Here is a 14,605-nt window from a genome sequence, read left to right on the forward strand (position 1 = left end):
TGATTGGCTCTGATCAATGATTGTCAGGTAGAACACTTAATGTCTGTGCAGTCTCCAGTGCATTAAATATATCAATACTAAAAAGTAGCATAATTTAAGGCTGTGAACAAACAGCACACACTTGGATGCACTTTGCTTGGAGATGAGTAAAAAGCAGTTAAATGTAAAAGGCTGTTTCGGTTCATGATTTGGGAAATGTTGGATCTGTTGGATTCAGATTACTTCCCCTTATCAAATGGGCCTCCAGCATTGGGTTTGCGTTATGGTCCTTGGAATAAAACCACTGGATTGGACAAACCTGAAATTGGCAGGTTTGACCTCAAAAGGAGGCAGAAACCGGGAAACGTCTTATCAGCACATCTCTGCTCCAAATGGATTTCTGTTTTCAAGCTGAGCTTGTTAAATGAATTTACTGAGGTGTCAGCTTTATGATCCATGCTGTGCAGAGCATCTGTAGATGTGAGCGTGTGTCATCAAGTCTGTTATTCCATGTGGGAACGCTGGGGCACCAGCTTTCCACTTTCTTATTAATGACGCTTATCAATCTTGATTTCCCCGCTGACTCTCAGCCGTCCAAAACCAAACGCAACTCTCCCAACGCCTCAAAGGAGAACATTTATTACAAACCGGACTCAGTGATAAGTGTGATAGCACTTATCACTGAGTCCAGACTGTGTGGTTGTCACATTTAGCCTTTATACTAGCTCAATGGACACTCCGCTCTCAGGTTCAGCTAGTTTTATCTTACCTCCACTGACTCCCCCGCCTCGCCCCAGCATCCTACGAGCAGATGATATTTTTCTGGTTGAAACATACTGAACAAATAAAACTAATATAGTCAACTAAGGTTCCCCCTACTTTCATGTAAACACCCCCTTTTATTTGATTCTATGAGATTAGCAGTGCCAGCGTGTTTATATTAGATTGTCCTTTAAGAGGTTTGAAATATGGATGTTTTTCATTCCAAAAATGACAATATTTACTGTCCTTAACTTCTTTTGTTGTTACTTTTTAGCCCCTCTACATTGACATGACAAGATTACATTTTGTCTTAGAAAAATATAAAACAGGATTTTTTTTATAAACCACTGCAAAATATTCCAGATGCAGCAAAACACTCCACTTTAAAAGCTTTTACTAGCAGTGGTACACAATCAAGAGCATCTATCTATTTACATGCTTTTGGATTATTTAATCACATTACTCTGCACTTTTATAGAATACCAACTCTATATATATATATATATATATATATATATATATATATATATATCCATAAAAATGAGGCAAAAATGGTGAAAAAAAATGGTGAAAGTGCATGTTGGATCCCACCTGCACCACCACCCATATAGTTTCAGTCAAATGCATTAATACACCAGCTTGTTCATGATTAGGAATTCGTTCATTGTTTACATTTACGGATATTTAATTCAGTTCTGCTAGAACCTAAGAAACTGCTCCTTATATGAGGATTCTACTGGAATGTTGCACAGCTGTGTCCATTTATGCCCAGCATTGCTCTGCACTATGCAAATTGCTAAAGGAAAGTTTGCTGATTTGACTAAAAGCCCAGACCTGTTTCAGAAGAAAAAAAACTGATTCTAGCAATAATCATACATTATGCATAAGACTTCCATCAAAATTGCTTAGCAGGTTGCAGGAGTGACGCAGTTGCTTTTATGTAAGCACACCTGATGAAGCGGGCTGGAACCGGTAAAAAGGTTTGATCACTTAAAAAAAAAAAGGCCTGAATAGCTTCAACCCCGCTCTTCCTAGAGATATTTAACTGCACTGGATGAACAGCCTGCGTTCTGATTGTTGCTCTTCATCTTCCTATAACGACTTCAGTTCTCTGCTGTTCAAACACTCCCACACTCAACTTCAAACGAGCGTGCATGAAATATCCAGACCAGGAAACATCCAGCTGCAACATCCCCCTGAATTTCCAGGGAAACGCTCTGTTCTGATGTGTGAACGCTTGAGCTGTGATGTTGAGGGCTTTAAAGGCGAGCGGTTTTAGTTGACTTATTTATTTCTCTTTTCTTTCCTCAGATAAATGATGGATGACTTGCCAAGTGTGAATGTTTGTGGGTGTGCGCATTGAGAGTCGAACACTATTAGCCGGCACTTCACCTGTAATGCGTGAACAGTTCCTAAGTAACCGGCGTGCTGTGTCTTTGTGTGCTTTCCCCGCTGCAGGGCTGCTCATGGTCTGTGATATTTGTGGATCTGGACGCCCACAACAGGAACAGGCAAACGCTGTCCTCTCTGCTGCCCAGAGAGTCTCGCTCTCATGTGAGTCCCTCCATGCACCCGCGCCCCACAACGACCCCAGCAGTGGAAATGTTTGAGTCAAACCAAGAACACCATACTTTTCCTTACGTCTTAGAATGAAGGACCTTTATCCAGATTTGCTGCATATCAGAGTGCCGGCTCTCATTACTGACTATCACGGTTTTATGCTGCGGGGAAAATTCCAAATCTCTGTCTCCGTCTTTCTCTCTCGAGTCTTCAAATACTACTTACTGGAGTATTTTTCACCAATGAAAGAGTCAAATATCAAAATTTAGATTGCAAATGAGCATTTAAACTATTTTTATTGCACAGCTTTGAATGTCTGATTGTAACCCCCAGATTCCACATCCTCCGTGACGGCTCCGTTCCGTTCACGTTTGGTCACGTCCGACCGATGGAGCAACTACGCCGTTATTTTAATTAATGAGAACAGTTCCACATTCTTCGTGACTTCTCCGAACGTCGCTGTCAAAATACGGAACAGGTCCAGTTTTCTGCTACGTTCTGGACCCGGCCGGGTCAAGCTGCACAATTGGAATAGTAGCAAACAGGGAAACGTCAACAACCTCCAGTTTGTCAGAGCTAATGGTATAAATGGGGATTGTTTACCACAAATGAAATATATAGTTTTAAATATTCACAATAAAATTAATTGTTTTATTTAAATATCAGAGCCAAACCTCTTTTTGCACCAAATAAGGAAGCAGATTTCTCTTTTCAACCTTTATCTAACCAAATAAAAGACCCACTGGGTTTAACCCCTCTACCACAAGGATGCCTTGGCCCAGAAGGGCCGCAACACACGTCATGGTGGACGAGACAGACATCAGTGACACGACAGCCACTAAAATAAATACACTGCAAGCAGGAGTGATTATCGAAGTGACGGCATCAAATTTAGAGCAGTATTAATGTAAAATTTAAAACGCAGCCGAACGTTATTATTGGGGTTAACATATTAATGTGTGCCTGGTGGCAAACATTTATCCGTGACACGCCACCACATGAGAGGCGGATGTTTTCACTCTTGCCGTCAAGGAGTCCTATAACTGCTTTATATTTACGTGAACAAATATAGCTGCCTGCTTTCCGCCTGCAGTGCATCTCTCATCACGAGCGCCGCTTGTTGTTTCTAGCTTTCTTTCCACAAGCTACGATTTAGCAAACACATTGTCGTCACTTCTCATCTCCCGCGTCAATTCCTCTGACAAAACACAAGCAGGGGTGGACCGCTTCACGCGGCAAGCTTCGTTAACGATGTTATGACAGTTGCACAGAGCATGAGGAGACCCTTGGCTGCAATGCAATTAGTCCGTTAGGTGTGACTAGCTGGTAACAGGTTAAGTAGACTAATGCTGAAGACCAGAAAGCGTCCAGCAGAATAATAATTAATTGAGCGTTAGCAGCAGGAGGAGTGAGATGGCAACAGGTGGAGGCTGAGAAAAATGTCAACATGAAAGATTAGTTGTGTTAATGAAACCAAGGGGAAAAACAGGTCACACTCAACAGATCGTTGGTGCACTCTGCAGGGCTGAATATGTTGTCTATTCTCACATCTTTTAACAAGTAAGCTTGTTGAAGTTTATTGGGGTCTCTAAACCGCGTCTGGTGCCATGCTGAGCATGGTTCTGTCTTGGTTTAGTCCCATCGAGGTAATAGAGAATCACACTATCCGTGTAAATCCTTGCCGATTGATCCTCTGTCAACAAAATATCTAAATTTGCACATTTGGAAGCAGCCGTTCCCCACCCCTTTCATGCCGTTTTGTGATTCTCACCAGCATGTCCTCTCCCAAATGGTAACCTGCCACACACGTATCAAAGGTTAATCGCACACATCAAAACAAACAGTCAGTCGCTGGATACCGTTTCAATTTAGAATAGTATTTCTCCCGTGGGGTCGGTCATTACCTGTGCTGCTGACGGTTCAGCGTTCAGTAAGATTTGGCAAAAGTGAGAGGTGGCCTCCCGGCTGCAGCGAGGCAAATGTGGGGGGGGGAAGAAAAAGAAATGGAATCAGGAGGAGGGAGTAGGCACAAAATTGTTTCCTCTTTTCACTCCACCTCCCGCAGACACTTCAGCGATCACATCAGTATGTATGTATGGGCGCGCGCTGAATGTGTCGTGCAGAAATGCTACCATCGGTATTTGAGGAATCAAATGAGGGTAATTAGAGCATCAGAGGGGTGTTTTTAGCCGTGAGAGATTGACATTAAGGAGCAGGAAGGAAGGGGTGCAACAGCGCAGGATTACATCAAGATAACAAAGATACTAATACCGTATCAGGGCTGCGTGCTCTACGTCAAAAGATCCGATTTCAATATTCAGCCGCTGCGCGGGGTTTGCTCTGCTCTTTATCGGGCCACTGGAGTTGCAGCGGCCTTGTCAATATGCACTGCAGTTGTAATGAGATGTCAGATAAAAGGGTGGGGGCTAAATGCTTCTGCCTCAGCCTTTGTTACCGCACAGATCAGTGCAAATTGTGGATGAATCCAATACAAAGCAGCATCAAACAGAGAGGCTCTCATTTAGCCCGATGCTGAATGAACTTCTCACCGCTCCCAGGAAAGTCATTGTCCGCGCAGCAAAAGCCATACAAGCCATTCTTTTTTTGAGAAACTGCTCTTGATTGATGAAGCAGAAAAGCATTTATAGCTGTTTGCTGTGAAGATGGAACCTAATGGTGTTTTTTTTTTCCTCCTGCTCAACAAACTGAACTGAGATTATGAGGTGTCCAGTCATATTAGCTTCTTAAACCTAACAGCAATGTTTAATCCTAATGACTGGCTGTGTTACAGTTTGATTGTGAATAGAGTTATATGTGAGTCCTGATGCTGTGTTATGTTGAGATGCTGTCAGCAGTTTGCTGTGTCCTTCCTCCCTGGCAGAACACGGATGCCGCCTTGCTTCCCACCATCAGCTACCCGGCCTTTGCGGTCGACGACGACGCTCTCTACAGTCAAACGCTTGACAAGATTGTTCGGAAGCTACGGGGCAAATATGGCTTCAAGCGATTCCTCCGGGACGGCTACCGCACGACTAACGAAGACAAGAACCGCCGTTACTACAAACCCGCTGAAATGAAGGTGAGTGTTGGGACTCCTGTCAGGATTCCTGTCTCTATCCAGCAGCCCTGCTCGGTCCACTGCTAAGGACTTTAGGACTTTCTTTTTTTATGAAAAGCTACTTTGCCTTTCAGTTTTACAATGATAGACAAATGTATCTTGAACGGAGAACATCAGTCAGTGTGTTGAGTGCCTTTTTCGTTTCCTGGACCTTTTTATACACTTTGTCACATTAAATCCACAAACCTTAATGTGCTTTCTTAGGATTCTGTGAGACAGACCCACATAAAAGTAGCACCGAACTGAGAAGTCCAAAGGAAAGGACAGGATAGAAGGTTCAAGGCACGGTTCAGTTCCAAGTGTTAAACGTCCCATTGAGCACTGATCAATCTATCATCTGAAAACGGAATAAAGATAGCACAGCTACAGACCTACGGTACCATGGTGTCATGGAATGAGACCTCAGTTTGACATTTTGGCCTGCATGCAAAATGTTGTGTGTGGAAGCAAATTTACACTGCACACCGCCCCCAACAGGACGTATGTAGTGTCTGCCTTTATGGAGGTGCCATTTTCCAACAGAAGAAACTAATCTGAGTTGATGGGGATGGAGCTGAATACAGGTCAGTGCTGCAAGAAAAGCTGGTAAAGGGTGCAGAATACCTGAGCGTGGGGCAGAGGTATACTTTCCAGCAGAGCAGCAACTCTACACGTACAGTCAGGTGGTTTAGATCAAAGCCTTCTATGTTATAATGGCCCAGTCAAAGTCCAAACCTAACCACTGAGATTCTAGGGGAAGAGTTGAAAATTGCTTTTTGGACACCTTCTGATCTGACCGAGCTGTTTTCCAAGAAGGTTAAAAAAAAATCTGTTGAAAGATGAACAACGCTGGTGGAGACGACATAATGGCACCTGCTTTTCAGCAGCTTCTACAAGCCAGAAATCAGCTCATCAGTTTAGTAGAGGTACTGAAATGTTAGTGAAATTCACCACGTCTCATCCTTCTGTGAAACAGGAGGTGTACTTTATGTTCCGGGTCACATACGGAAGGAAAATCATGATCCGGCTCTTGGAAACGACACATCCTGTATTTCATTAGAAGTGACTTTAAAGTCCCACACCTAATTTGACAACTTAATAAATTAGTCTTTGGCTGTAGCTGTAGCACTTAGAAATATTTTCTTTATCAACTGCTTCAACACAAAAAAAATCCATATCGGTTGTTGTGAAGGAATGCTTTTGTTTTAAATGCGTTTGATATAAATGAGTAAATCTGCCATGAATCATACATCCTGCAGTCCTGATCCCAACACTGAGTAGAGCCACTGTTTCTGACCGAACACTGGCTTCTACACGGTGCTGAAAGATAAAGGGGTCAAAGCAAAGCGGTAAAGCTGCACAGCAGCCTGGGCACAGGTGCAGAGACAACCCCTGGCTTCAAGGAGAGAAGCGATCCATATGACTCCCGTCTGGCTCTCTCCTCTACAGGTGTGGACTGTTTTTCAAACAAACTCACTTGACCTACCGGGAAAGTTGCACAGAGACTCTTCTAAATAAACACTGAGCTACAGAGACTTTAAAAACTGTCCTTAGACACACTCGCCACCCTAAGAAGAATTAGTGATGTGCGATCGCTGAAAAGTTCTTGTGGCGGTTTGAGCTCAGCTGCTCTCCTGAAGGCTATTTCTAAACGCAGATCATTCACTGAAATGCACCACGTCAAAGTTGCATTAGCTAGCCCTGTCGTAAATACGGGGATTTTACTCTGTCCACCTATCTGGGCTGTTGACCATGGGTCTCCAGAGCTTTTCGGATCCAATGCAGAAAAATCTGCAATAGAAAAGCACGTCTTTACATATGTTGAATTTATTTGAGGACAAACATGCTTTTTCTGAAGAGAAGCACAGATACTACATTAAACAGAAAAACAGTTTAAATGTGCTTAATGTACTGAGAAGCGTAATCCTAAAGTAGCTGTTGCCTTTATGATGGAAGCTCTGTTTTTATGTCCTGTCTGGCAATGTAGCAATAAGAATTGTTGTCTTAATGCCAAAGAGAGCCCAACAGATTTTACTTTCACAAGCGGAGCCTTACTGCTTTCGCCATAGGGCTCTGCTTGATTTATACATGCAAGAAGCTTTATTAGAATGTATGCAGGGAATGTTTAATGTTAAATGGACACTGAAACAACAACATAGAAGAGGGGGAAAAAAAGGGCGAGAACGATACAGCATCCTCAGTCAGCTTCTCAGCTGCAAAGAGTGTTGTGCAATTATACACTGTTTAAAATTCTTTAATGTTTAATAAATAACACTCTGTCTGTTAAGTATTGTCTGGTGATGATCAGCTCTTAAGCTGATATCAGGACAATGGTTGAAAGGGATGAATTCGAGCACTAGCGATCTTTTACCAGCAAAACCTGCACACACATAGAATAAAGGAGTGACAACTTCTCTTCAAGTTCAAGAATTTTATAACAGAAATAGAATGAACATCTAGAGAATATCACTATATAATGCTGTTTACCTGAATTAACACTATATTTCGATTAACAAATCCTCTCTACTTGGCTAGTGAAACTTAACTAAACTACTAAGCAAAATGAAGATAAAAAGAAAGCTAAGGAACTAAAAATAAAACAAAAGACAAAACAAAAGTTGTTGATCATAATCAGAATAATTCAGTGAATCCTGGTTCACTGCAGATCTGATTCAAAGAGCATGGAATGGAGTTAAATTACCTTAACTAATTTAGAACATTTGGCATGTTTTCAATCCGTTCACAATGTGAATCCTGACTAAACATAACGTTATTTGATTAAATAACATTTTATTTGAGTTAAAGTACCACAGTTAATCTTAAAGAATATGAATTGAGGTTAAATTAGCTTAACTAATTCAGAACAAACTTTGGTATGTGTTTAACCCATTCCCAATAAAATCTTGAATTCCACAAAACATTACTTTGAGGAAATAATATTTTAAAAAATGGTTTGCTCAGTAAAATCATTTAAACTTTATGAACAGCCAATCTTATTAATGCGATTCTACCTCCGGGCGCTAGGGGGCGCTGTGCCGATCGGTCACTAAAATCGGCTACTCTTAAAGTTAACTAAAAGCCTTTAAATCAACATTAATTTTCCATATTAATGTGGGAATAAGGCTCATAGCACTATCGAAAAACGGTGGAGCAAAACAAACAAGCCTTATGCTTTAAAACAAGATCCTTTTTGAAAGTCCGGAACCGGATGTAACCAGGAGCTAAATAGCCTTTTGGCTAGCGGATTTTGGGCGCTGACTTTAAAAGCTTCAACTTTTATTTTAGTCATAATGAGTGGCCGGAAAACATAAACATTAACATCCCATTAATGTATGAAACCCCTGTAGAGATAACGTTTGTTATAACCATAAAACACATTTGAACCATATCAGCAATGCCATGGACCAGGATGCTAGCATGGGCTAATTCCGTTATCCCCTTTGTTTAAAGCACCATGTGGACGCATCACACATTTCCAAATGAACCATTTAACTTTCCCTTTTGGGTCTCTCTGTCCAACCTGTCGATGCCTTGTGTGAGATCGGTCCACTTTGGTCATCCAAGGAAGGCAGTGAAAAGGGAAAATGTCATTTCAGCAGCAGACTGCAGCTCTGCAGCCTAGCAGCAGCCACATGTGGTCAGGATCGGAGGCCCGATGTCCTGCAGACAGCCCCCGACCCAGTTGCAGTCACGATTTCAGCAGGTTCTCCTCAGCATTCGTAGGCGGGCCCTTTTCTGGCTTTTTAGCTCCGTCTGGAGTCCGCATTCCTGTAAAAGCTGAGAGGATATAAACAAAGCTGTTTCTGGCATGGCGGAATTCCTTTACTCCTGCTCCTGACGCTGAGGTTAAGACATCAGACTTAACTCTGATTTAACCGGTCATGTCCCTGGGCGAAGAGAGATTTCTCCAAGGTGCTGGAGGGTGCGTCTTTCAGGCCCATCGTGGTTCAGGCCCGTCTCCCTCTCCTCCTTTTGTCTCAGGGTGGAAGGAAGGTGAAAAAGGGGTGGCAGCCCCCCTCTCCTCGAGGGCTCCAGGAGAAAAGTGGTCTGAGAGAAGTGAGTCTGGTCAGAAATGAAGACTGGAAGTCTGTGGTGGCTTGCAGAGGTGGTTAGTTAGCCACCTGGCAAGTGCTCAGACCTTTGTATGTGGGGGGAGGTTTACAGCAGCACCCTGCTGAGAGAGAGAGAGGCCGTCCCAGCATGAAACTCTTCTTTGTGGCTGTGGGGAAATTCCTTTTTGGTACCTCCTCCATGGTACATGGTCAGAATTCAATCTGACATCAATCATCATGGCTTTAATATGGCACAACAGAGAGATATAAAAAGAACAGCAAAACCAGCTGATAAAGTATTACAGGTACAAACAACGAATAAGAATATACAGTATTATTTAATACGACATGTACAAAGTGACAATGATGGAATCTCTAACATGGCCTTGCGCAGGTTCCCTCCCTTTACCCCATATCTTGTTTATTGGTGTGGTGGTGCTCCCTTGTAGGCACGAGCGTATTTCGTATCCTTCTGCGAGTCCACCATTTTAATTTTGAATTGGCAACGGCGTGCATTCACTCCATAATCAGCTCAATAAGCGCGGCATGACCGAGTCAGGCAGAAGAAGCAAAACAAATCAAGGCCTCGGCTATGGAGTGACTGTCTCCGAATTAATGAGCTCAATCCAGGGGGGCTTAGAAGCTGCTGTCGTTTACACTGCATCAGTCAGTCACACAGGAAGTCTGAAGGTGTTCATAGAATGAGAATTCAAGAGATGATGTTATGTTGCTGCAGACTAATGTTCAGCTTCAGGACGACGTGCGGTTTTGACTCCCACGGGAACAAGCACCCTTGTCTGCACTGTCAATGAAAGAGTTCACACCAAATGAAAGAGATCGATTAAAAAATCTCCAGACGACGGTCATTTTTTCATCGTGTCTTCAGAGGTTTGCTGTAGTCTGTTTCTTTCCGTCTCTTTCCCTCTCTTTCCCTCTCTCTCCCTCAGTGTAAGGTGACCCCAGCATTTTTAAATGTTCTTTCTACGACCAGGAACAGCAAAAGACAGCAGGCTACAAGTCACCTTTGGGTGCTAACGGGTGAACTATCAACGTTGGTTTCTGAAGCCCATCAGGAATGCTGAGAAAAGACTTATGACTGCGAGCTGAGGCTAAATTCAGCGCAGCCAAGCGGCAATTTAAAGAAACCACAGACGGCGAAGGCGCTCCCTTGATTTGCCCAAGTGGGCACTCATGAGGCCCTCACTCTGAACCACTTCCCAATTAGCTGCGTTTAATCCTGCAGCTAATGGGATAAAAAGACTCTGAGGCTCAGAATTATGCAGCAGTTCTTCAGGCTCCTTCACGCCTTCAGTCAGACCAGCAAACACAGTTCCATGTTTTCTTATCTAACATTTTAGTGTATCAACTTTGAAATACAAAACTAAAGACCCCAGGAGAATAGTATGCACTACAATGGGGTCAGACAGTTTGTTTTTTGTTAGTCAAAGGTCCCATATATTACTGCATATTCCTTTCTAGTGGTAATACTGTACCAAATATTTGCCTTTCCGGGAGGCTGAGTATTGTTACTGGTTAGATTTTAAACAGAAAGACACATTTTCTGGCCTAAATCGTGGAAAAAAGCCGGCAGGCGTCTATAGAAAGAACACAGCGAAACGTTATGGATGGTTGTGGGAGGGAAGCGCAGTGTGAGCTCATTCTGGCGGGATGAAGTGGCAGGTAGGCCAGGTGTCCCTGCAGAGGACATTGATTGAAGCTGTTGTTGTTGGTGTTTAGAGAGAATTCATGGCGGGGCAGATGCCTATGCTTCCTGTCTGCTTACCATTGACAGAGAGCAGCAGCTGCCTGCGTGACAGACAGTTTTACCAATCAGTCAAGCTGCTCAAGCACAAAACACCAGGGAGCGTTGCGTGTTTACAGCCTAAAAGGGCAAAAAAGCGCAGGCCTCATTGAGAGACTGCCTTTGCCCCTCCGCCACTCACCGCCCTCCCTCCGTTTCTGCATGGTGTTACGCGTGCTTCTGTCTATCATTTTTTCCCATCTCTCCCCTCTCCGTAACTGCCTGATGGCTACAGCTGTGCCTCTTCTTTGCTGCCAAACAGCCTGAGGTGCGACAGATCTGCATAATCGCGGCGTGAAGACATAAAGCGTTTAAAGACAGAGGTATCCGCTCAGAGATTGTGACAGTGGCCTCTGAATGGCAACGAGTGTCAGTTCCATTAGGCCTTTGTTTGTGCATTAAGATCTAATCTCCTTTATCTTCCATCAGTGTGGAAAATATTGACAGAGACAGGGGTACAAAGATAATGACAACAAATGAGAGCGATGGAGTGACATGTACATGTGAGCGCACCTGTTTGCAGTCTGCACTGCCGTGCATGCACAGATTTCTACTAAATAGATAATTACCAGTGTGATAATTGTTTTGATCTCCTTACAGTTGGACGTTGGTTTTGTTTAGTATGCAGTTATAGATATCATGCTGTTATTTACAGAACTCTTTTATTTATTTTATTTATTTTTTTAGGCTTTGTGTTTTGTCCAGATCTAAGGTCCTACTCGCATTCAATCATACGTTTCAACATTTTATTTCTTGACTAATTGGAATTCACAGGGGGAATATAGTTCCAGCCATACGGCGACTGTTTTGGAGTTGGCAAGAATCAATCAAAGAAGCTTTATTGTCATTGTGTTACCATAATTAAGTTTTTGGTGAGGCAGACACCGGCTCAGAATAACAGAAGAAATACCTTATTGTCCCACAATGGGGGATATTTGGGAAATGGAATGCACATAGTTACGCATCGCACGCAGACACAACAAGACATAATCTTACCTCTTTTTTTTAATAAACAAGTTTATTGCACTGGCCAACCACATCACTCCCTGGGGGGCTTAGGCAGGCCTAAAGTCCTTAGCAGCTTATGGACTCATTTTCAAGTCAAAAGTCAGAAAGCAGTTGAAACATTGTGCAATAGATTAACTTACACAATCATGCAATCTGCATGGGTGTCTAACCAGACAATCCCTGAGAGACTGAAGTGTATGTTGAATGGTTTTTCCTCAGATCAGAAAGCTGTGTAACCAGTAGTGCGTTTTATAACATGTAAAGATTATGAATTGATGGTTTGTTGATTTTCAGCAAGGGGTTGATAGGCCTCACAGCTTTGGGAAAGAAGCTGTTTTTAAGTCTGTTAGTTTTTTATTTTATGTTTCTGAAGCGATTCCCCGGTTGCAAGCTGGTCAAACAGTGCATTGCCATAAGGGACTTGACTGTGTATATGACAGGTATTTGTGTGTGTCAATCCATAGGAGTGACATCGTCTGAAGCAACAGGGGACTCGGCACAACCACGACTCACTGAAATGACACCAATGAGTTTATATGAATGTTCATTGTTCACACGGCACAGACAAGACTGTAGCATTTTTTGTGTGTAGCGTAGGATCTCTCTAGTGTTTTATCAAATACTAGAGAGATCCTATTTTCTCTTCCATGTTCTTTCCTTCAGGGTCCTGTTATGTGTCTTAATGTTTCTCATGTCTCTCATATCCTCTTGTTCTCTCATCTATTCTCTCTATCTCTGTCCTTTTCCTCTCTCTCTTTTCTCTTTCTTCTGCTGTGTTCTGACCTCACATGCTCATCTGTCTCTCCTGACAAAAATATAGTTCTCCACCTGTCTTAGTCTGTCTTTATAGTTAATTTTAGATTTGACTCACTGAAATATTTTTTTCTAAAAGAAGACATAAATAAAGAGATAAATGAATAAATAAATAATGCACATATGCAGTCAGTAAGGAAGGAGGTAGGAAAAGGACCCTATATGCTTCCTCTCGCCAGCTAGTTTAGCCTAGGAGCCTTGTGATGACCCTTACCGGACCTTTAGGTATCCCACAATTCATATGTCCGTACCACACAGTCACAGTGAGACATAAAATGCTTACTATTGTAGCTCTGTAAATGTTTTTTTAACAGCTTAGTGGAAAGTCCAGTCTGTTTCCATTTCCTGAGAAAGGAGAGCTGCTGTTGGGCCTTCTTTGCCAGGTGGGAGGTGGCAAACATCATCAGTTTGAAGTTTATCGTTATCTCAATAAATCACAATCCTTTTTTTGCCATAAGAGGAGGTGATGGTTGCGAGGGACCCAAATGCAGGGAAAACGCAAACAGAGGGGAGGCAAAGAGGTCTAAAATCTCGCAACATTTTTTTTTCTTTTTTTTCATGTGTGGTCAAGAGTGTTTGCATGTGGGAGCTCCGGAGTGGGGTCATGTGAATGTGACTGTGTACCTGGGTTTTGGACTTCCCCCTCTCCTGGGGCATCTTGGGTCTCCACTAAGTGTGGAGCCCATCCCCCTCATCCGGCTCCCCTCCATTGGCTGGCGCTTTGACCCGCCGGTGCGTTGGTGGTCCTCGGTGTCTGGGGCTGGGTGCTCAGGTGTGTGCTGACTCATTCCTGCCGGCTGATTCACGGGGCCTGTGCTCCACGGCTCTATTGGGCCCCCGCTGAAGGGGGCGAGTCGCCCCTGGGCCTCGGGTGTCCTGTGAAAACATGTAAAAATACTTTACTTTAATTAAAACAGTCAACATTGCAAAATGAAATATCCTATAGGGTAGGATGCTTGAGCAGACAGGGCTGTGCCTGTCTTGTATTTGCTGTTGATGTTAGAGATACGACAGGGCACAGCAGGATGATGTTTGCAGAGCAGTTTTCTACCCATGGGTTGTATTAAAGCCTTTCTGTAGGAGAAATTCTGTCCTCCTGCTGCTGCCTTTAGGTTTCGCATCAAGATGGCAGCAAAGCAGTCTGCGAGTTGTCCCCAGAGGGCACGTGTTTAATCAAATCAAAAACCTCAGTATTGGTTTCAGGCCATTGATCAAGCTGTTATGTAGAGCTCTGCTAGCGAAATGGTTGATGTAACTACCAGTTTTGTTTTGAGATCTTTTATTGAGTTTGAAACACGGTCTGTTATTTACCTTTCTCCTGTAAACATCGGCTGATTCACCGCCGCCTGTCAGAAGGGCTGCATGTGTTTGTCCCGTTGTCATGAATTGGTCTTTGTCTTCTCCATAGGAGGGCCTTAAAACACACCTGCCTTCCTTATTCGTTTCATGCCATCACACTGAGGATGGAAGCATAAGTGGAGGGCCAGTAGAAAAGTGTATGTAATGCTGAACTTCTCAAGCAGGTTTTTGATG

The 14,605-nt window shown here is 43.1% G+C and overlaps 1 protein-coding gene across 3 annotated transcripts in view; it reads left to right on the top strand.

Annotated features, from left to right (window-relative positions):
* phkb (phosphorylase kinase, beta) overlaps positions 1-14,605 on the top strand; it is a 134,511-nt gene that overhangs the window by 46,620 nt on the left and 73,286 nt on the right. For all 3 annotated transcript variants that reach the window (XM_012873994.3, XM_012873993.3, XM_012873992.3), the window contains 2 exons: positions 2,200-2,295; positions 5,183-5,380. In XM_012873994.3, the coding sequence (XP_012729448.2) occupies positions 2,200-2,295; positions 5,183-5,380 (294 nt within the window). The remainder of the gene's footprint in view (positions 1-2,199; positions 2,296-5,182; positions 5,381-14,605) is intronic.

This window comes from Fundulus heteroclitus, chromosome 4, assembly GCF_011125445.2.
Source record: "Fundulus heteroclitus isolate FHET01 chromosome 4, MU-UCD_Fhet_4.1, whole genome shotgun sequence".
NCBI classification, from domain to species: Eukaryota; Metazoa; Chordata; class Actinopteri; order Cyprinodontiformes; family Fundulidae; genus Fundulus; species Fundulus heteroclitus.